The 25,332-nt window shown below is 38.0% G+C and overlaps 1 protein-coding gene across 3 annotated transcripts in view; it reads left to right on the top strand.

The window, feature by feature from the left end:
* Positions 1–25,332, top strand: part of ADGB (androglobin) — a 182,801-nt gene that overhangs the window by 131,129 nt on the left and 26,340 nt on the right. For all 3 annotated transcript variants that reach the window (XM_079146817.1, XM_079146816.1, XM_079146815.1), the window contains 2 exons: positions 1,324–1,435; positions 11,567–11,739. In XM_079146817.1, coding sequence (XP_079002943.1) covers positions 1,324–1,435; positions 11,567–11,739 — 285 coding nt within the window. The remainder of the gene's footprint in view (positions 1–1,323; positions 1,436–11,566; positions 11,740–25,332) is intronic.

Genomic DNA, 25,332 nt, shown 5'->3' with positions numbered 1-25,332 from the left:
CAGACTTATGCTCATATGACCAAAGGAACCAATAGAATAGGCAAATTTTAGAACTAATGAGATTTTAGGAAGATTGGCAGAGATATTAATAATAGCAAATTCTTATATATTTACTTATTTACCAACTATGTGCCTGTTACAGTATATGTAAATTGACCTTTAATCCTCCCAATATCTTTTGAAGTAAACAGAAGTAAATACCAGTGCTGAAACTAAATCTGAATCCAGACAGTCCAGCTCCTGAGGTTATGCCCTTAGCCATCATGCTCTGCTGCTCTACAACTATAAAACTCAGTAGCCCTCCTCTCCTCCAGCACTAAGGCATCAGATTACAGAATGTGCCACCTCTGTCAACAGCAACAAGTGTCTAGACAATAACCTAACCAAAAATACACAAGTTCTCTACATAGAAAAACTTGATCCTTTAGTAGAAGACATTGAAGTGATTAGAACAATGAAAGAATATAGTTAGCTTCTCTAATGCAGGGAAGCATTCTTACTTTTCAATTAGGTGACATAATGGCCTAGAGATACCCCTTATTCCCCAATTAATTTTTAAATTCAATGTGATCCCAATCAAGATTCCCACTGTGTATTTTCAGAATTGGGATGAATCACAACTCACAAAGCAAACACAGGGAACATCCCTTTCTAAATATTAAGACATATTAAATAGTCATTGCAATAAAAATAAGATTAGTACAAGAACAGGTAAATGAAGCAGTAGAAAAGAAAATAGAAATAGATCCATGTATGAATGGAAATTTAATATAAAATAAAGATAATACCATAAATCAAAGGAGGAAAGGTAATCTATCAAGTAGATTGTGCTAAGGACATTAACTCTACAAAGAGAGAAATAAAACCAGACCTGTAGCTAGCCCCATAAATAAAGTTGGACTCCAGATGTGTTTCAGATTTAATTGTGAAATTTTAATCCAGAGAAGCAGCAACAGATGATGTAGGAGGCCATTTTTGTGCCTGAGCACAAAGAAAATCCAAAAAAATTCAGAGGGTTAAAAAAATACTCAAATTCTTTAATCATTTGAAGAATATGGCAACAGTGAGAAATTACTTTATACCCACTGCATTGGCAAAAAATAGACAAAAAATGGCCAGGCAGAGGTGGAGGTGCAAGAGTGTTAAACTTTTAAAAAGTGTTGTGCAACAGAGTTGAGAACATCTGGTTTTACTGAATTAAATTATGATCATATAATCAGGAAAAGTATGCACTTACCATGTGCCGAGCATAACAAATTCTCTTAGGCATGTATCATGTATTTTCTTATGGCTTGTTCTTAAACACTGTGTTTGATTTCACAGGGCTACAAGTATATCATACAGTGCTTGGTGTTGTATAATAGTTGGCCTCTCACTGAAAGTCAGCAGATATTTGTTCAAGCACTAAAGGACTTAGAGAAAAATGATAACAAAGGTATGTCACTCTAAATGTTTGTATGTGCACATTGCATTTCATATAAATATTTAATAGTACATGGATCACATTAATTGCTAAAACTGTTGACTATGCTTTATCTCTTATGACCTGCTGCATTTCCTGTTGTGTTAACTATGTTTTGCATTATACTGGCTAGTTCCTGAAAAGCAAAATACATGATTATTTAGGCCTAATTTAAACACATTTGTGTAATTAGCAAAAATTATGTATTGATTATACCTTTGGCATTTTCAAGAAATGTACAGGAAACTTTATTATATTTTAAAATTATATTTGTCCATGGTTGTTGCAAAAGCATAACACTAAAGATAAGCTCTTCAAATATTGACAAATCCTTCAATTTCAGATAGGGAAGGAGGGTGTGTTTTCTATTTATGTTACCTTAAAAATTGAAGCCAGATTTTCTGACAATTAAATAATACATGCACATTATTTTTAAAATAAAATAAAACCATGCAAAACAAAGCATCAAAAGTAAAAGCTCCCTGTCCCCATAAAGCCCAGTCCTCATACTCCATGGTAGCCCCCATCAGAGCTTCCTTGGTTATCTTCCAGAATTTTTAATGCACATTTGTCATACATGTGAGAAGACAAACTCTCAGCTCTTAGCCTCCTCTAAGAGTGGACAGTAATTTCCTCTTTTCAGTTTGCTTTCCATGGTTTTAGTCATCAGTGGTGACCCATGATCTGAACATATTACCACTGTGTGATATGGAATTAGGTATTTTGAGAGAGATCACATGCACATAACTTTTATATGGTCTATTATTATAATATTGTCTTTCATTATACTTATTTTTGTTAATTTCTTCTGTACCTAATTTATTACAATTTATTGTAGGAAGGTATAAATAGGAACAAACATATATATATATATATATGTTGGTACTTACAGTTGGTAACAACTGTATATATATGTATATATACTCTGTGTGTGTGTGTGTGTGTGTGTGTGTGTGTGTGTGTATATATATATGGCTTGGTACTTACAGTTGTCCCAGGTACCCACTGGGGGATCTTGGAGCATCTTCTCTGCAGATAAGGGGGAACTTCTGCATTTAACTTACTCATGTGTGAATTCCCCTACTAGAATGGAAGCCTGGGAGGCAAGCAGTTTTATCCATTCATGCCTTTCTGATGCCTTGTGTAGCCTCTGGTTAGATACCATCCACATGATTAGCACCCCGTAATATTTGCTGAATGACTGAATGGAAGGAGACATGTAAGCTACTCTTGTTATTACTGCCTTATTTACTAACTGTTAAAAACTCTGTTCAGGTGTTTGCTTGCCTGTGTTATCCCACAGAACCAAACAGGAAAGAGTTAACAGAGGTTTGTTTATGTAGAAGTTCAGAGAAAACTGTTATTACTGGGTTTCTTAAAAGGGATCATATAATTCAAAGACAACTTATTAGAATAAATAATGAGAGTCCCTGCTTCTTCCCAACATGCTGCGTGTGCCTCTGTGTGGAAATCCTAACCTTGCTGGCCTCCTCCACAGTGCTCCTCTCTCTGGGGGCAGGGACTGTGTCTTTTCCCAGCCTCCCCTTCATATCTCCAGATCCAGACAGAAGATGTTAGGAAATATTTGCTGAGTGGATGCATGATAGGATCATGCCAGTGTCAGCAGGGATGCCTAAATCCTGATGGCTCCCTGGCCTGCCGTTAACAAGATTCTGAGGCTAGGTTCATGTCAGTGAGAAAGCATTGTCATCTCTGATCAATGTCTGACATAGACGCGGGAGGAGAAGGCAGGAGCGTCTGAGCCACATAGCGGCCACTCCTTGTGCTATTCATATGTGCTATGGATAACTAACTCCCCAAGCAGTTGTTCAGGGGCTCCAAAACTGGCTTTTGAACAAGAAGCTGTACAACTGCTTAATAATGATATACATAAAAACCTTGCCACATATTCCCCATGTAATCTCATGAAATAGGAATTTTGTTGAAATATCTCTTCATTCTAGCTCAGCCTTGCTTTCACAGCCACTGCCCAGCACCACTGAGGATGTCTGAAATACAGGACAGGCAAGACTTCCATCTAGTATTCTTGCTAACCAGAAGAGAACAGATTTCCTGTGAATAAACATCATATGCAAGCTGCAAGCTCCTTGCAGGCCATGCCTAATGCTGTGTGGGCCCTGCTGGTTCTCTCATGGTGGCAAAGGTGCTGACTTTGACTGTCAAGGCCCCTGCAGCAGTCTCCCTGAGCCAGTGCTGCAGGCCCCAGGCCTTGCTTGGGGTCCTCTGCAGTGAAGGTGTCCTGAGTCCACCCAACTCTCCCTATAGCAATTAAAGGCTCTGAGGCCTTTGATTATTTTGGAATCAACGTCCATGCCCACAATATTTAAATGGAAAACAAGTGAGAACAAACTGTTAATCTTATTTGTTTTTCCTCTTTATGGATTACTGTGTGTGTCTCTCTCTCTGTATATTCTTTCCTGTCAGGCTGTCACTTTTTTTATCCTTTAAATTAGCCTTTATCCTAGCTCCACCTCCCCTTTGGTCCAAACCAAAGTTTCTTGGCACCTACTGTAACCTAAAAAGTTCATATGTGTAAATCAATGGAAACCTGCTTGAAAGAGTAGTACAAGTTGTGGTAGTGTATTCTCCTCCTACCAAGATGAAGATACGTAGTTTGTGCTTAGTATCAGTGGAATTAAATATTTTATACTAAAGACCTATGTGCAAGTAAAAGATATTCACAATTACAGGAATAAATCAAAATAATAGGGAAACAGCACAGTTTTGTTCATGCTAATGTGTTCAGCAAAGCTATTCTCATTTATTCTTTTGTTCTTCAAGGACAGTTCATAGTACTAATAAATTTTATCATATATTCCTGGAAACTAAGAAATTATAGTAAATCAAGAGTGAGAACCAAATCCCAGTTTTTTGCCTATGTGGCCTCTTTCATGAATTGACTATTTCTTTAGACTTATGATTTTTGCACTGTAATATTTTGTTATGCCTGTCTTGCTAATTCCAAAATAATCATGCTATTGTCATTTATAGAAAGTATAAATATAAAATACATGACAGGGAATACATTATGCCAGCATAAATCATGAAAAGAAAGCTACAGTGCTGGGGGTGTAGCTCTGTGATAGAACACTTGCCTCTCCCGTGCAAGGGCAATCCCAAGCACTGGAAAACAACAATAACAGCAACAACAACAACAAAACCTATAGAATGATTGCATTAAATTTAATTTGAGATCATGTTCACAGGGAAATCTTGTTTGTGAATCCAATGAGATTTATGAGATTGTGCAATGACAAAGGAAGAAATATTGGGGAAATTTTTTAAGCTTTCCAGGGAAAGTCAAGCACCATATACTATAATGATACAGGATAGCAAATAATGTAAAAAACAGAGTTAGGTAAGAATAAACTCAATATGAACTAAAAATTTGAAAGAACAGTATTATTAAATGGGAAAATACAGCCTAGTAGCTAAACTATGGTAGGTTCAGTGATCTGAACCAGGGATGTTTGTCACCTGCAAGACAACAAAACCTATAGAATGATCAGATTAAATTTAATTTGATTAACTAATGTCTTTCAAGGTTATTATGAAGATTCAAAATAATGTATAGAAGTTCCTAGAATCTTGTAGCATTTAAAAGATGCTATTCTCCAACTAGCAAAAAAGGCTTCAGGAGAAATAATATGTATTCTTTGATATAACACTTGAAATTTTATTGTATAAAGGAGCAGCTGCTAAAATTAAATCACATCTTCCATTGAATAATACATTTGTTGCTGAAAAGCAACAAGAAAAGAAACTGAGAATTGAATTGTGTTTTAAATGAATTGGATGTTTTTCTATGTGGAAGAAAATGTTGGACAATCTTTGTAATTCAGGCAGCTTTTAATTTCAGAATAATTAGTCCTTAATGTCACATTTATAAATGTGGATTTTTAGACAATTTGATTAAATTAAACCATCAATGCATTGACTTCTTTTATAATGCTTCAATTATACTTACAACTCAAAACCCACATCCCCTAATTTTAAGGTATGATATATTTTAGAAACCTTTATTTGCTAATGTTTTCAAATTATCAATTCAGTTTGCTTTTAAAATATAAATATTTTGTATCAAGAAAAAAATTGTTCAAGTTCTCTTAATTATTATATTGGTCAAAATTTTATATCCATTCTGAAGTCAATAGAAATGTTTATTTACTCATTTACACCAAACATTGAATTTCTGTGAGAAATAAAATATAAAATGATTTAAAAATTCACATCTTTATGACTCACAATATAAAAAAAGGTCTAAATTATAGTTGTATTCAACCTAGGTTATTTATTTTATACTTTTTAAGAAACTTGGCCTCTGGTCAACATGAGGCAACAGTGCCACCTTTAGTATATTTCAATTCTAAATTGCAGTAAAAATTGCTTATCGAGGTGGCTGACTTTCACTTAAGGAAATACGAAACTGGAGGACTTTGAGCAGGGAGGAATTGGTGCTATCACTTCCCTTCAGATGAATTCATGATACGACTTTAAATTCTGTCTGCTTATAGTTTACATCTTTATGTTGCTGATCAATTTGCTGAAACACATATAAATGGTATCATTATCAAAAACATTTACGTTCAAGTTGCATGCAACTATGTGAGCAGGATCATAACACTCTTTCTTTACCTTTAATTAATACTGTGTGTTATTGTTTTTATTGTCTCAGGGTTTTTGGAATAGAATGTATTGTATATATAAGGTCTTTGAAATAAATCGAACACTATCACATATATTATATAGAGATATATTAAGTTATGTAGATATTTTAATATATAGATAGATTGATAAAGGAAATTTTTCTATTTATATTTACCAAATATAGATGTACTTGATAATTGTATACTTTGTCCTAAACAAGTATTCTTGTTTAGAAACTATATGACTGCTTAAATCACGAGATTTAATTTTCTGAATATGCAAATAGAAACATTGTTTTTAATTCTCAAAATAAAATTACACCTCTATGGTTTTTCTATGTTTCATTATGTATTGAAGGTTCCCAACTACTGCACATTTATTCCATCAACAGATACTCCCTGAGCACTACCTCACTACAAGACATATATCCTTTATTCCAGTGATCATTTCCTCCTGATGTCTTCTAATTAAAAGCCATGTGAGGTCATATTTTTCATAATTTTTAAGTCAGTTACATGTTTTATCTTGCATCTTATTGCTTTATATGCTACCAGCATGTACAGATTTCTTGTAAACTTTGCGTACCAAAGTTAAACAGCATAATGATGAGTACCATTATAGTTTGGATCAGATAAAGGCCATGTGCTAAAGACTTGGTCACTAGCCTGTGGCACTATTGGTAGTGGTGCAACTTTCAGGAAGTAGAACTTAGCTGAAGGAAGTAGATCATTGTGGGCATGCCCTGGAAGGGGAAATTGGGGCCCTACCCATCCTCTCCCACCACCCCTGGCTTTCCAGAATCCATGAAGTGAGCGGCTTTGCTCCACCACACAATCTCCACCATGATGTTCTGCCTCACCACAGGCTCAAAATCAATAGTCAAGTGACCTTTGGTTTCGGACCTCTGAAACCATAAGTTAAAATAAAACTTTCTTTGTTTTCCTCAGGAATTTTGTCATAGTGATGGGAAGCTGACTAGCATAATGCATATTATGAATTCCATATAATAGATGCGAAATTAGGGATTTGAAAGGAGGTATATAATAATATTATGACCTTCCAAGAACTTGTAATTCATGGGAAAAAGTTAATGTATGCTGTACCATTAAGAAAATGGAAATTAGTTTTATATTAACAACATAAGGGAAGTGAATGGCACACACCTGCTATGTCTGACACAATAGGAGGTGCTTAATGTATATAAACTTACATATTAAGTATGTTCCTTTCAGTGAACTCAAATACACCTAAATGTATGACTCAAATATTACTAACTGTGGGCAGTAAGAAAAGAGAGGCCCAGAAGAGCTTCAGGACTAGCTCAAGATTCAATTTCATTTGAAATTTATTTAACACCTTAGAAGCCCAGGTTGTATGATACTCAGTAGAATGCTATTTTACATGGTCTATGTTGATTATTTTTGGATTCATGTATGGAGTTAGTATCATCATTTTACAGAGGGGCAACTTACGCTCAAAGTATCTGACAAACTTAACCTATCCAATGGCTTAGCCAAGATTCATTGTCAAATCATGAAATTATTTGACCAATAATTTTTCTATGGCATAATATTTCTCAGCAGCTAGACTTATCAGTTGAAGAACAAGTTATCCCCAGCATCACTTGGCAGTCTTATAGAATGACCTGCTTCCCATTTGAAAGTACGTAACATCAGAGCATCAAGTAATTGATGAGATCTGTAAATTGCTGTTTTAGTTTGCTAATGGTGTGACTCACAAGACTGATTTTGGAAAGGACTGACAGGGTTTTTGAATTTAAATTTGAATGCTGATTCAACTCTTAGCAGGCAATTACATAAACAAAATCTCTCTGAATCTGCCTTTCTGAGATCCTTTGAGAATCAAATGAGAAAGAAACATAGTAGAGATTAAAAAAAAAAGAAAAAAAAGATTACATGCCTCCATGCCATCCAGATATTTAATTGCTAGAAAGAATTAATGAAACATAAGGTATCATAACCATGCTGTGTTTCTCTAACAGAAGACCACAGACTGAATAATTTTTAAAGAACAGAAATTTACTGGCCAATCGTTATGGAGGCTAGGGTACTTCAGGCTGAAGTGCCAATAACTAGTGAGGGCCTTGTAGGTCACAACACAGCAGAAGGCATATGTGGTAGAGAGGCAGAGAGAAAAGGGGACCAAATTTATTCTTTTATAAGAAATTCACTCCCTCAATAACAAACCTACTCCCACAGCAATGACATCCGTCCATTCATGAAGGCAGATCCCTCATGACCAACTTGAACAGGTCCCATCCTTGAACACCTTTGCCCTGGGGATGAAGTTTCTAAAACATGAACTAGGGGACCTCAAAGAGTGGTCCTTGGACTAGCAGCCTCAGCACCACCTGGGAGGTTGTGAACAATGTGCACAGGAAGGACCCACACTAGACCCACCAAATCAGAAACTTTAGGGGAAATTAATTTCAAAATAACCCCTCACAGGCTAAAGTACAGGATCAAATTTGAAAACCAGTCTTGCAAAGCACATTTAGCTTCTTTGATTTCTAAGCCATTAATGTGCTTCCTTTCAACCCATCCCTCTGTAGTACTTGTTTGTAGCAAAAGAGAAAGGTGTGTGGAATTTTTAGAGCAGTGCGTCTCAAAGTGTGATCCACAGGACACTTGAATCAGAATCACGCAAGGCAGTTCTTAAAATTCTAGATTCCTAACCCTCATCTCAGACTCCAGAGTTAGGATTTCTGGGAGTGGGGCCTTGAGATCTGCATTTTACAGACTCCCTGGGTGTTTTGTACATTCACAGAATTGTGAATTGTTTTAACAAGAAATACAGCATTACCAGTAACAGAGTTGTCATGAAGCGCAGAGTGAAAAGAGTATTTTTCTACCCCAGTTTTTATTAGGTTCATTTAACCAACACTACCCACAAGGAGGGCTAGAAAATACAGTTAACTTTATATTCTGTTGTCAGTGAGGTCTCTGAGAGTTGGATTTACTGAGGCAAGAAGTTAAAGTGACTGTAGCCAATAAGGCTAGCTGAAGCCCAGTCCCCTCAGACTGGATGAAGGGTTGGTACTGCAACATCTGTGTGAGGCAGGAAGGCCTGAGAGGGCTGTGGAGAGGAGCAGCTCCTGCATACAGCAGCTTCATTTCCGTGCAAGTAGTGTTTCTTCAACCTTCAAGTATTAGACTGGCAAAGAATGCCAAAGAGCACAGGATAAAATGTATATTCTGAAGCCTGTCTCAGGTTTCTGATGAAAGGAGATTTTACTGTGTGTCTTCCTATAATTTTTTGTATTCATTTCTTATTATTTATTCTCATATTCCTGGTTTTATGGTTATCATATCTAATTTTATGCCTCGTTCTTCTCTGGTTTTGATAATCTGATTCTCTTTCTGAGTGCTCTTTTTTCTCACTTTTCTGCTCACAAGTTACCAGTTCATTTTTATCTTGTCCTACTCATCACAGGCAAGAGACAAGTTGCTTAGAATGGAGTCACACCTTTCTTCCCTGAGTTCTTTTTTTAATTTCATATACTACCAACAACATCTTCAGGCAGCTGTGAGAGAACTGATACATAAACTATCCATTTTTCTCAGGACCATGCCACAGACTATCAGCATGTAAAGATTCTTAACTGGTTCAGAGAAGCAGACAAATCCAGGGGAATTGGCAGAGGAAGAATTCTGAGAATTAGCTTCTCCACAAAGCAGCAAAAATTCTACCAAATGACTCAGAAGTGTTTATTCAAGGAAAGCAAGAAATGTTCTGTTGAAAATCAACAGTCCAGGTTCCAATCCAAGATGGCAGCCACCAGAAGTAAAATAGTGCTAGAGCTCCTCAAAGTCTTATTCTCCTGTTATATCATTATTAGTGGATTGGTGGTTTCCTGGGATACCGCATTCACAAGGCTGATTCCAAGCTAAAGTCATTATGTGTCAATGTTGATGGACACAACATGTATAAGATGACATTTAGAGTAACAGCATAAAGGACAGAACTATGTAAGAGCAAAGATTTTTGTATCCTATTGAAATTAAACTGCATGAATCCAAACTAGATGGCTATAAATTAATATTTTAATTGCAATCCCAAGGAAATCACTAAGGAAATTAAATTGTATAACAAGCAAAAAAACAAAAAACAAGGAAATTAAAATCGTACAGTAGTAAATATTTATTTGACACAAAAGAAGGTAGCAATGGAGGACTAGACAAACAAAAACAAAACAAAAAAGGTAAAATCTACATGAAAACAGAGAGTAAAATAGCAGACATAAATCCCTCATTATTAGTAATTATTTTAAATACAAGTTTAGTATACTATACAACAAAACATGATCTAACTGCATGCTGTTTATGAGACATAGTTTAGTTTCAAAGATACAAATAGTTTTTAGACAAAAAGAATCAAAAAACAGTACTACACAAATAGTAAGCAAAGAATCCTAGAGTAGCTATACTAATGCCAGGAAAAAAAGATTTTTAAGATAAAAGACAGTAGTAGCAAAAGGAGATCTTTTATGATGGTAAAGGGTCACATATTCGAGAAAGAAAACCCTTATAAACAGTTTGAAATATAAAAAACATAGGCACAATGAAAGAAGAAATAAGTAATTTAACAATAATAGTTGGGAACTTTAATACTTGAATTTTAACAATGGATAGAACAACTAAACAGAAAATCAATAAGAAAATAAAATACTTGTATGACACTGTAAACCAACTCGACCTAACAAATATCTATAGAGTAATCCCTCAACAATAGCAGAACAGTCTTCCCAAGGCACTTGAAACATCTGCAAGATAGACCATAGGTAAAGAAACTCTAAGTAAATGTCAGAGATGGAAAATCATACAAATACGTTTTCTGATCATAATTAAAGGACATTAGAAATCAATAATGAATAAATGTGGGGATTTCAGAAATATGTGGACATTAAATAATATACCAATAACCAATGGAGCAGAGAAGATGAAAGAGCAAGAAAAATTAAGAAATACTTAGAGATAAATTAAAAAGAAAACAAAACATATCAAAACTTATGGGATGCAGTAGAAACAGTTAAGAGGGAAATAGAAAGATTAGACTGAGATAAATGAATTCAATATTGCAATCACAGGTACCGGCCAGGGAAATTATTCAACAAACAAAATAAAAGGCTTCCAGAATGCAAGTTCATTAGATAGTAGTGATGGCTGCACAGCCTTAGATACGAAAGCCAACTGACCTACACACACATAGGGTAAGTCGATCCTATATGAATTATAACTCAATTTTATAAAAAGAGTTAAACAGACCTTTATAAAAGATGTGTTTGCTTGTTGAAGAATGAAAAGAAATCTGAACTCATTAGACTACCATTTCCCCCTACTCACATCCCTGCTTCTTACATGAAATGATTTTATTGTCACATAATGACCACTGGTTTCCAATTTTATGTCTTTCTAGCTCATGGAGAGAAGCATGAAGAATTAATTACCATGGGAAGTCCAGATTCCCATACCATCAGTGAGGGTCAAAAATCCTCAGGAACTTCCAAAACAACAAGGAAAGGCAAAGAAAAGTCTTCAGAAAGAGAAAAGTCAACCAAAGAAAAGCAAGCACCTCGCTTTGAGCCTCAGGTGGGTGTGGTCTTTTCTCCTATCAGAGTCACTTAGTGAACTTAGGTTCATTGGATCCCTATTTGTACATTTTCACTGAAGTTTAAATTGTGAAAAATTCTATCTCCCTGATTGCAGCAGCAACCTAGAGAGCTTGAGGACATTTCTTGGATGCTTTTCCCAAAGCCTCTTCCCCAGCTCAATATTGAAAAGTATTAACTAAATTGTCAGTATGCAGGACACTATTACTGGAATGTGGACTTTAAGATTAATATCATTAGTCCTTGCCCTCGAATAACTCACACTGAAATGCAGGAAGCCAAAGGTAACAGAGCTTTAGTGTTAAATGTTGTTGGTGCAGAGGTAGGAAGGTGAAATCAACCTGGTATTTTGGAGTAGTCTGGTATTTGGGGAAGTACAGAAGTTCATTGGATTAGACAAAAGGGAATGAAGGGAAGGGAGGAGAATGGGAAAGACATCAGAATGAACTGGGCAGAACTTTCCTATGTTCATGTAAGAATATGAGACCATTATAACTCCACATCACACACAACCACAAGAATGGGATCCTAATTGGAATGGGTTACACTTCATGTATGTATAATATGTCAAATACACCCAACTGTCATGTATATCTAAAAACAACAACAACAAAAAGACATGCAGCTCTCCCTTAGTGCCTTTACAGCTCTCTCTGTCCTGATCAAAATTTGATGCTGGAAAACTTTCTGATGAACTCATTTATCAAGCCATTTAAAAGATGATAAAGCTGGATCCAAGATGGTGGACTAGAGGGTGACTGCATCTCCAGTCGCTCCAGAACCCAGGATTCAAGAAGGGGAGGCATTGAGAGACTCGGACTAAAATAGAGCCACCGGGTGAGTCTCCCCCGCTCGGTGAAGCTCAGCCTGGACGGCAGGCCCGGATTCAGGCCACTTATTAGAGTAGGGCAGGGCAGCTAGAGTCTTCCCCAGGCAGCCCTGCTCACTCCGCGGTGGGCTCCTCCCACATGGCCAGATTCTCCAGCTTCTTGGAGCAGGCCCCCAGTGAGAGCCTTTCTGCACAGAACCAGCTCCAAGTCCCTAAGCCAGTACAGCAAGCTCTGGCCTTCAGGTTGCTTCAGGACAGGGCAGCCAGGGACTTCCCCAAGCAGCCCGGCTCCTTCCAGCGGGAAGCGCATTTCTAGGCTAGCTTCTTGGAGCAGACCGCCCAGTGAGAGCCTTTCTACACAGAGCCAACCACAATTCCCCAAGCCAACGGAGAGCTCCTACCCACAAGCAGCCTCTGGGACCAGGGCAGGGCAACAAGAGACCTCTCCAGGCAGCCCTGCCCCCTCCGGCTGCAGGCTTTTTCCACTGGGCAATCCAAGATGGTGGACTAGAGGGTGACTGCATCTCCAGTTGCTCCAGAACCCAGAATTCAAGAAGGGGAGGCATTGAGAGACTCGGACTAAAATAGAGCCACCGGGTGAGTCTCCCCCACTCGGTGAAGCTCGGCCTGGATGGCAGGCCCGGATTCAGGCCACTTATTAGAGTAGGGCAGGGCAGCTAGAGTCTTCCCCAGGCAGCCCTGCGCACTCCGCGGTGGGCTCCTCCCACATGGCCAGATTCTCCAGCTTCTTGGAGCAGGCCCCCAGTGAGAGCCTTTCTGCACAGAACCAGCTCCAAGTCCCTGAGCCAGTACAGCAAGCTCTGGCCTTCAGGTTGCTTCAGGACAGGGCAGCCAGGGACTTCCCCAAGCAGCCCGGCTCCTTCCAGCGGGAAGCGCATTTCTAGGCTAGCTTCTTGGAGCAGACCGCCCAGTGAGAGCCTTTCTACACAGAGCCAACCACAATTCCCCAAGCCAACGGAGAGCTCCTACCCACAAGCAGCCTCTGGGACCAGGGCAGGGCAACAAGAGACCTCTCCAGGCAACCCTGCCCCCTCCGGCTGCAGGCTTTTTCCACTGGGCAATCCAAGATGGCGGACTAGAGGGTGACTGCATCTCCAGTTGCTCCAGAACCCAGAATTCAAGAAGGGGAGGCATTGAGAGACTTGGCCTAAAATAGAGCCACCAGGTGAGTCTCCCCCACTCGGTGAAGCTCGGCCCGGGCGGCAGGCCTGGATTTGGGTGGCTTATTAGAGTAGGCAGGGCAGCTAGAGTCTTCCCCAGGCAGCCCCGCGCACTCTGGCGGTGGTTTCCTCCCACACGGCCAGCTTCTCAGAGCAGGCCCCCCCCAGTGAGAGCCTTTCCACACAGAGAGAGCTCCAAGCCCTGGAACCAGTAGCGGGCTAGGGACAGCTTTCTTCGGAAGCACTGCATTATCAAGTTACTCCAAGACTTCAGGCTACTGAAGGCTAGAAGGTGATACACTGAAAATCTACAGGGACACTATAAGCCAATAGAGGAAATCTGCAATATCACAGAGTTCCCACTGACATCTGACCAATATGAGAAAACAAGGGAAGAAAATGTCCCAAACAAACCTAGATACTATATCAATAAAACCCAATGGCAGCACAGCAGAAGAAATGTCAGAAAGGGAGTTCAGAATGTACATAATTAAAACAAGGGAAGCAAACAATGAGATGAAAGAGCAAATGCAGGCATTGAAGGAGGAGATGAAAGAGCAAATGTAGGCATTAAATGATCACACCAATCAACAGTTAAAGGAGCAAATACGGGAAGCAAGAGATCATTTCAATAAAGAGTGTTGGGGGCTGTGCCATGTTGGCGGCGCCGGGATGGCGCCTGATCACATCGGCAGCGAGGAGGTTAATTGACATAAGCACACTTAGGTGATTTTCTCGTCCACACACACAATGTATGCGCATGTGTTCTCGAGCACTAATTACCTGCTCGGAGCGCATCGCCTAATCTTTGCATAAGAGGCGTGGCCCTGCTCTCCGCGTCGTGGAGGTGATGTAAGCGTAGGCAGAGTGAGACAGAGATATAGCAGCCATTAGAAGCAGCCAGAGGGAAAAACACAGGCAGTAGCTAGTAGGGACATGCGCAACAGCAGCCATTAGCAGAGAAGCAGTAGCAGAAGACACGCGGTGCAGCATTAGCCAGAGAAGAAGACACGCCACAGCAGCCATTAGCAAAAAAGCCAGAAGAAAGAATACAGCAGGGAGTAGGGGCAGTGGCGGAAGGCAGATTGCGGAACGGAGAACTGAGACACATCACTAGGGCACCTTATGCAGGACTTTAAGGTGTGGCAGGCCTCTCTCCTTCTAAGCTCTAAGAAAAGCCTGTCTTTCTTTCAAAGTTTCTCTCTTAAGCAAAGTTTCTTTCTCTCTGATAAGCAGGATCTCTCTCTCTCTCCTCTCAAAGCAAGTAAACCTCATTTCCTCTATCCTCTATAAATGAACAAGCAAGAAACAAAGTCTGTCTCTCTCTCCTCTCAAAGCAAGTAAACCTCATTTCCTCTATCCTCTATAAATAAGCAAGAAAGCAGTGCACTAAAGAGAAAGATAGAAGTGCCTCAGTTTCCACTCCACCACCCATAAGACCTGTGCAAGTTGTTGCTGCAGGCAGTGACAAATATCCACGGATTTTGGAACCGCAAAGAGCCAGCGACAAAAGAGTTAGAGATATTGAAAAAAAAACAAACAAACAGAAATCCTTGAAATGAAGGAAACAATAAACCAAGTTAAAAACTCCATAGAAAGCATAACCAATAGGTTAGAACACCTGGAAGACAGAACCTCAGATATTGAAGATAAAGTATTTAATCTTGAAAACAAAGTTGAACAAACAGAAAAGATGATAAGAAATCATGAACAGAATCTAAAGAATTATGGGATATCATGAAAAGGCCAAATTTAAGAATTATTGGGATTGAGGAAGGCTTAGAGAAACAAACCAAAGGAATGAACAATCTATTCAATGAAATAATATCAGAAAATTTCCCAAATCTGAAGAATGAAATGGAAAACCAAATACAAGAGGCTTATAGGACTCCAAATATACAAAATTACAACAGACCCACACCAAGGCACATTGTTATGAAAATACCTAACATACAAAATAAAGACAGAATTTTAAAGGCCATGAGAGAAAAGAATCAAATTACATTCAGGGGGAAACCAATAAGAATATCAGCAGATTTTTCAATCCAGACCCTAAAAGCTAGAAGGGCCTGGAACAACATTTACCAAGCCCTGAAAGAAAATGGATGCCAACCAAGAATCTCATACCCAGCAAAACTTACTTTCAGATTTGACTATGAAATAAGATCCTTCCGTGATAAACAAAAGCTAAAAGAATTTACAAAAAGAAAACCAGCATTACAGAACATTCTCAGCAAAATATTCCATGAGGAAGAGATGAAAAACAATGATGCAAATCAGCAATGGGAGGAACTAGCCTAATAAAGGAGAAACCAAATCATGTCAAAAAACAAAAATGAGTCAAATTACTGCGAATACAAATCATATCACAATAATAACCCTGAATGTTAATGGCCTGAACTCATCAATCAAAAGACATAGACTGGCAGAATGGATTAAAAAGAAAAATCCAACAATTTGCTGCCTGCAAGAGACCCATCTCATAGAAAGAGATACCCATAGACTAAAGGTGAAAGGATGGGAAGAAACATACCATGCACACGGACACAGCAAAAAAGCTGGAGTATTCATCTTCATTTCAGATAATGTGGACTTCAAGCCAAAACTAGTCAGAAGGAATAAAGAAGGACATTACATACTGCTTAAGGGAAGCATAAATCAGCAAGACATAACAATCATAAATATCTATGCCCCGAACATCGGCTCATCCATGTATGTCAAACAAATCCTTCTCAATTCCAGAAATCAAATAGACCACAACACAATAATACTAGGTGATTTTAACACACCTCTCTCACCGCTGGATAGATCGTCCAAACAAAAATTGAATAAAGAAACCATAGATCTCAATAACACAATCAACAATTTAGACTTAACCGACTTATATAGAATATACCATCCAACAAAGAACGAATACACTTTCTTCTCAGCAGCACATGGATCCTTCTCTAAAATAGACCATGTTTTATGCCACAAAGCTACTGTTAGCAAATACAAGAAGATAGAGATACTACCTTGTACTCTATCAGATCATAATGGATTGAAATTAGAAATAAATGACAGAATAAAAAACAGAAACTTCTCCAATACCTGGACATTAAATAATACACTATTATATGATGAATGGATAACAGAAGACATCAGGAGGGAAATTAAAAAATTCTTAGAAGTAAATGAAAACAGAATCAGGAAACAGACAAAATCAAGAAACAGCCACCAACAATCTCTGTTTCATACTTTGTAAACCTTTTCCTGCATCCTGGTAGTCAGAGGTGCCAAGAAACATCTATCTATTCTGCTTCTCATTTTGCAATATAGGTCAACCTTCTTTCAAACAGATAGCAGGTAAAAACATCTTGGTCACATAAAAGACTTTGATGAACCTAACTTTTTCCAAACTGTATTTATTGGGGATGGAGGGGAAGACCTACATTTCTAGAACCTTCTATACATTATGATTTTTCAGATTAATCATAATTCCCGAGATTACTCACTGTCAGGCATCTATCATCCGCCATTTGCCTGCTTCTTGCTTGTCCATCGCCTGCCTTACCCCTATCCGTCACCCAACGCTCGAGGTTCACCTCCCGATTGTCCGACAGCTGCCAGCAGATTGACTGCAAACCGCCAGTGGAGAACCAGCTGCCTGCTGCTGCCTAGAAGTTCATGGTTACAGTACCTGCAGGTTTGATTACACGTGGCTGCCGCCAATTTGAGACAACAGCCAGGCCCTGTAGGACCCCTGGCCGGACTGACTGAGTCCCGTCTCCAGGATCCCTGAGCCCAAACGTTCACTCCCTGCCTCTGGGGCCCTCACATCAACTGACTGCTCCCTGCCACCAGGACCCCCAGACCAACTGACTGTGTCCTATCAACGGGAACCCAGACCAACTGATTGCACCTGGCCTCCTGGATCCCAAAACCACACCAAACACACCCAACCTCCAGGACCACTGCCGGACCAACTACATCCTGTCTCCAGGATCTCCAGCTGACCACGTCCACCCCTGAGCTGCAGCTCCCCCTTTGCCAAAACATTTGGAAGCCAGAGCAGCCATCTTGGATAATCCTGGAAGCCATAGCTCTGATCTTCGGGTGAGGCAAATCCCATCCTGAGACGCCTGCTGGAGGCTTGAAGCTCATTGTCAGGTACCTCTCATACATCAGGCTACTGAACACTGGGAGGTTTCATTAGTATATGACTATTATACAGTAGATTTTCTTTTTTCTCCTTTTTTAAAAAAATTTGTTTTTATTTCTTTACGTTTCTTGCTTTCTTTTCCTTCTGTTTAACTGTTCCCTCAGAGTCGCTTTCTTCCTTATTTACATGATGTTATTGTCCCCATAGGGGCTATTTGGTCTAGGATTGCATAGTGTTTGATTTGGGCACTGCTAATATTGATCTCCCCTTAAAGAAAGGGTTTTGGAAACCTATAGGGCCACTGTAAGCCTATAGGGGGAAATCTGCAATACCCCAGATCTGCAGCGCTAGAGGGGAAGATACATGAACAACATGAAAAAACAAGGGAAGAAAATGATCCAAACAAATCTAGATTCTATAGTAATAGAATCCAGTGACAGTATGTTAGAAGAAATGTCAGATGATTAAGATGATTCGCGAAGCAAAGGAAGAGATAAGAGAGCAAATGCAGGCAATGAATGATACTACAAATAAGCTGAAAGAGCACCTGCAGGAAGCAAAAGATCATTTCAACAAAGAGATAGAGATTCTCAAAAAAAAAAAAAAAAAAAAAAAAAAAAAAAAAAAAAAAAAAAAAAAAAAAAAACCAAACAGAAATCCTTGAAATGAAGGAGACAATAAACCAAATAAAAAACTCAATGGAAAGCATCACCAACAGACTAGACCACTTGGAAGACAGAACCTCAGACAATGAAGACAAAATATTTAATCTTGAAAATAAAGTCGCCCAAACAGAGAAGATGGTAAGAAATCATGAACAGAATCCCCAAGAACTATGGGACATCATGAAAAGACCAAATTTAAGAATTATTGGGATTGAGGAAGACACAGAGATACAAACCAAAGGAATGAACAACCTATTCAATGAAATAATATCAGAAAATTTCCCAAACCTGAAGAATGAAATGGAAAATCAAATACAAGAGGCTTACAGAACACCAAATGCACAGAATCACAACAGATCCACACCAAGGCACATTATAATGAAAATGCCTAAAATTCAAAATAAAGATAGGATTTTGAAGGCCATGAGAGAAAAGCATCAGATTACATATAGGGGGAGACCAATATGGATAGCAGCCGACTTCTCAACCCAGACTAAAAAAGCTAGAAGGGCCTGGACCAACATATTTCAAGCTCTGAAAGAACATGGTTGCCAACCAAGGATACTATACCCAGCAAAACTAACCTTCAGATTTGAAGATGAAATAAAATCCTTCCATGATAAACAAAAGTTAAAAGAATTTACAAATAGAAAGCCTGCACTACAGAATGTTCTCAACAAAATATTCCATGAGGAGGAAATGAAAAACAACAATGGAGGTCAGCAAAGGGAGGAACTACCTTAGAGAAAAACCACTCAAAGGAGAAACCAAGCCAACGTAAAAACCAAAAATAAGCCAAATGACTGGGAATACAAATCATATCTCAATAATAACCCTGAACGTTAATGGCCTAAACTCATCAATCAAAAGACATAGACTGGCAGAATGGATTAAAAAGAAAGACCCAACAATATGCTGCCTGCAAGAGACTCATCTCATAGAAAAAGACATCTACAGACTAAAGGTGAAAGGATGTGAAAAAACCTACCATACACATGGACCCAGTAAAAAAGCGGGGGTTTTCATCCTTATATCAGATAAAGTGGACTTCAAGCCAAAGTTAGTCGGAAGGGATAAAGAAGGACATTTCATACTGCTTAAGGGAACCATAAATCAGGAAGACATAACGATAGTAAATATATATGCCCCAAACAATGGTGCATCCCTGTACATCAAACAAATCCTTCTCAATTTCAAGAATCACATAGAGCACAACACAATAATTCTGGGCGACTTTAACGCACCGCTGTCACCACTAGATAGACCTTCCAAACAAAATCCAACCAAAGAAACCATAGAACTCAATAACATGATCAATAACCTAGACTTAATAGACATATATAGAATATTCCATCCATCAAGGAGCAGATATACTTTCTTCTCAGCAGCACATGGAACCTTCTCGAAAATAGACCATATGTTATGCCACAAAGCAGCCCTTAGGAAATGCAAAAAAATAGAGATACTGCCTTGTGTTCTATCAGATCATAATGGACTGAGAGTAGAAATCAATGACCAAGTAAAAAGAGGAAATTACTCCAAAACTTGGAGACTAAATAATATGCTATTGAATGAAACATGGATAACAAAAAACATCAGGGAGGAGATAAAAAATTCTTAGAGGTCAATGAGAATGATGATACTACATATCAAAATCTCTGGGACACTATGAAAGCAGTACTAAGAGGAAAATTCATTGCATGGAGCGCATTCCAGAAAAGAATGAAAAGTCAACAACTAATGACCTAACATTACAGCTCAAAGCCCTAGAAAAAGAAGAACAGAATAACAGCAAAAGTAGTAGAAGACAGGAAATAATTAAAATCAGAGCTAAAATCAATGAAATTGAAACAAAAGAAACTATTCAAAAAATTGACAAAACAAAAAGTTGGTTCTTTGAGAAAGTAAACAAAATAGATAAACCCTTAGCCACACTAACAAAGAGAAGGAGAAAGAAGACTCAAATTACTAAAATACATGCAAAAGGAAATATCACAACAGACACCACTGAGATACAGAACATAATGAGAAGCTACTTTGAAAATCTGTATTACAACAAAATAGAAAGTACCGAAGACATTGACAAATTTCTAGAGACATATGCTCCTCTCAAACTGAACCAGGAGGACATACACGATTTAAACAGATCAATATCAAGAAATGAAATAGAAGAAGCCATTAAAAATCTACCATCCAAGAAAAGCCCAGGTCCAGACGGATTCTCAGCCAAGTTCTACAAGACCTTCAAAGAAGAACTCATTCCAATACTTCTCAAAGTATTCCAGGAAATAGAAAAGGAGGGTACCCTACCAAACTCATTCTATGAAGCTATCACCCTCATACCCAAACCAGGAAAAGACACATCAAGGAAAGAAAATTTTAGTCCAATATCCTTGATGAATATAGATGCAAAGATCCTTAACAAAATATTGGCAAACCGTATCCAAAAACATGTTAAGAAAATTGTGCACCACGATCAAGTGGGGTTCATTCCTGGAATGCAAGGATGGTTTAACATCCGTAAATCAATAAATGTAATCCATCATGTCAATAGACTTAAGGATAAGAATCATATGGTTATTTCAATTGATGCAGAAAAAGCATTTGACAATATACAACACCCTTTCATGCTGAAAACACTAGAAAAAATAGGGATAGTAGGAAAATACCTAAACATTGTAAAGGCTATTTATGCTAAGCCCATGGCCAACATCATTCTTAATGGAGAAAAACTGAAACTATTCCCTTTAAAAACGGGAACAAGACAAGGATGCCCTCTTTCACCACTTCTATTCAACATTGTCCTGGAAACTCTAGCCAGAGCAATTAGGCAGACTAAAGAAATTAAAGGGATACGAATAGGAAAAGAGGAACTTAAGCTGTCACTATTTGCGGATGACATGATTCTATATTTAGGGGATCCAAAAACCTCCTCCAAAAAACTTCTAGACCTCATCAATGAATTCAGCAAAATAGCAGACTATAAAATCAACACGCATAAATCTACAGCATTTTTATACGCAAGCGATGAAACAGCTGAAAGGGAAATGAGGAAAACAACTCCATTTGCAATAACCTCAAAAAAAAAAAAAAATACTTGGGTATCAATCTAACCAAAGAGGTAAAAGATCTCTACAATGAAAACTACAAAACATTGAAGAAAGAAATTAAGGGAGACCTTAGAAGATGAAAAGATCCTATGTTCTTGGATAGGCAGAATTAATATTGTCAAATGGCCATACCACCAAAAGTGCTATACAGATTCAATGCAATTCCAATTAAAATCCCAATGACGTACCTCACAGAAATAGAGCAAGCAATCATGAAATTCATCTGGAAGAATAAGAAACCCAGAATAGCTAAAACAATCCTCAGTAGAAAGAACGAAGCAGCGGGTATCACAATCCCAGATCTTCAACTCTATTACAAAGCAATAGTAACAAAAACAGCATGGTATTGGCACCAAAATAGACAGGTAGATCAATGGTACAAAATAGAGGACACGGACACAAACCCAAATAAATATAATTTTCTAATACTAGACAAAGGTGCCAAAAATATGCAATGGAGAAAAGATAGCCCCTTCAACAAATGTGCTGGGAAAACTGGAAATCTGTATGCAACAGAATGAAACTAAACCCCTATCTCTCACCCTGCACAAAAATCAACTCAAAATGGATCAAGGACCTCGGAATCAGACCAGAGACCCTGCATCTTATAGAAGAAAAAGTAGGTCCAAACCTTCAACTTGTTGGCTTAGGAGCAGACTTCCTTAACAGGACTCCCATAGCACAAGAAATAAAAGCAAGAATCAACAACTGGGATAGATTCAAACTAAAAAGCTTTCTCTCAGCAGAGGAAACTATCAGTAATGTGAAGAGAGAGCCTACAGAGTGGGATAATATCTTTGCCACTCATACTTCAGATAGAGCACTAATTTCCAGGATATATAAAGAACTCAAAAAACTCTAAACCAAGAATACAAATAACCCAATCAACAAATGGGCTAAGGAAATGAACAGACACTTCACAGAAGAAGATGTACAAGCAATCAACAGATATATGAAAAAATGTTCAACATCTTTAGTAATAAGAGAAATGCAAATCAAAACTACACTAAGATTCCATCTCATCCCAATTAGAGTGGCGATTATCAAGAACACAAGCAACAATAGGTGTTGGCGAGGATGTGGGGAAAAAGGTATACTCATACATTGCTGGTGGGGTTGCAAATTAGTGCAGCCACTCTGGAAAGCAGTGTGGAGATTCCTTAGAAAACTTGGAATGGACTACCATTTGACCCAGCTATCCCACTCCTTGGCCTATACCCAAAGGACTTAAAATCAGCACACTACAGAGATACAGCCACATCAATGTTCATAGTGGCTCAATTCACAATAGCCAGACTATGGAACCAACCTAGATGCCCTTCAATTGATGAATGGATAAAGAAACTGTGGTATATATATACAATGAAATATTACTCAGCTATAAAGAATGATAAAATTATGGCATTTGCAGACAAATGGATGAAATTGGAGAATATTATGTTAAGTGATATAAGCCAATCTCAAAAATCCAAAAGAGGAATGATCTCGCTGATAAGCGGATGATGACACTTAATGGGGGGGTGGAGTGGGACAAGAATGGAGGAAGGAGGGACTGTATAGAGGGAAAAGAGTGATGGGAGGGGTGGGGGGGAAGGAATAAAATAATGGAATGAATCAAACATCATTACTCTATGTAAATTTATGAATATGCAAATGGTACGCTGTTACTACATGTACAAACAGAAACAACATGTATCCCATTTGTTTACAATAAAAATAAATTTTAAAAAAAATCATAATTCCCTCAAAAGAAAAAAAAGAAAAAAGAAGTAAACGAGAACAAAGACACGTCATATCAAAATCTCTGGGACACAATGAAAGCAGTACTTAGAGGAAGATTTATTTCATAGGGTGCATTCAACAAAAGAAGTAGAAATCAACAAATAAACGACTTAACATTACAGCTCAAAGCCCTAGAAAAAGAAGAGCAGACCAACACCAAAAGTAGTAGAAGACAGGAACTAATTAAAATCAGAGCCAAAATCAACAAAATTGAAACAAAAGAAACAATCAGAAAAATTAACAAAATAAATAGTTGGTTCTTTGAAAAAATAAACAAAATTGATAAACCCTTTAGCCACATTAACAAAGAGAAAGAGGGAGAAAACTCAGATTACTAAAATTCGGAATGAACGAGGAAATATCACAACAGACGCGAGTGAAATACAAAACATAATTAGAAGCTATTTTGAAAATCTATACTCCAACAAAACAGAAAACCTCGAAGACATCAACAAGTTTCTAGAGACATATGAATTACCTAAACTGAACGAGGAGGACATACACAACTTAAATAAATCAATTTCAAGCAATGAAATAGAAGAGGTCATCAAAAGCCTACCAACAAAGAAAAGTCTGGGACCTGATGGGTTCTCAGCCGAGTTCTACAAAACCTTTAAAGAAGAGCTCATTCCAATACTTCTCAAAGTATTCCATGAAGTAGAAGAGGAGGGAACCCTCCCAAACTCATTCTATGAAGCCAATATCACCCTGATACCTAAACCAGACAGAGACACTTGGAGGAAAGAAAATTTCAGACCAATATCCTTAATGAACATTGACACAAAAATTCTCAACAAACTTTTAGCAAATCGCATACAAAAATATATTAAAAAGATAGTGCACCACGATCAAGTGGGTTTTATCCCAGGGATGCAAGGTTGGTTCAACATCAGGAAATCAATAAACGTAATTCACCATATTAATAGACTTAAAGTCAAGAATCACATGATTATTTCAATAGATGCAGAAAAAGCATTTGATAAAATACAGCACCCCTTCATGCTCAAAACACTAGAAAAAATAGGGATAGTGGGAACATTCCTTAACATTGTAAAGGCCATTTATGCTAAGCCCATGGCTAATATCATTCTAAATGGTGAAAAACTGAAAGCATTCCCCCTAAAAACTGGAACAAGGCAGGGATGCCCTCTTTCACCACTTCTATTCAACATCGTTCTTGAGACTCTAGCCAGAGCAATTAGACGGACCAAGGAAATTAAAGGGATACGAATTGGAAAAGAAGAACTCAAACTATCCCTGTTCGCTGATGACATGATTATATATTTAGAGGAACCTGGAAATTCCACCAGAAAACTCTTAGAACTCATAAGTGAATTCAGTAAAGTAGCAGGTTACAAGATCAATGCTCATAAATCCAATGCATTTTTATACATAAGTGATGAATCTTCAGAAAGAGAAATTAGGAAAACTACCCCATTCAAAATAGCATCGAAAAAAATAAAATACTTGGGAATCAATCTCACAAAAGAGGTGAAAGACCTCTACAATGAGAACTACAGAACACTAAAGAAAGAAATTAAAGAAAACCTTAGAAGATGGAAAGATCTCCCATGTTCTTGGATAGGCAGAATTAATTTTGTCAAAATGGCCATACTACCTAAAGTGCTATACAGATTCAATGCAATTCCAATTAAAATCCCAATGATGCACCTTACAAAAATAGAGCAAGCAATTATGAAATTCATCTGAAAGAATAAGAAATCCAGAATAGCTAAAACAATCCTCAGTAGAAAGAATGAAGCAGGGGGTATCGCAATACCAGATCTTCAACTCTAATACAAAGCAATAGTAACAAAAACGGCATGGTATTGGTACCAAACTAGACAGGTAGATCAATGGTACAG

The sequence above is a fragment of the Sciurus vulgaris genome, assembly GCF_902686455.1.
Source record: "Sciurus vulgaris genome assembly, chromosome: 7".
Classification (NCBI taxonomy): Eukaryota; Metazoa; Chordata; class Mammalia; order Rodentia; family Sciuridae; genus Sciurus; species Sciurus vulgaris.
This window is presented reverse-complemented; position numbering and strand designations above follow the sequence as displayed.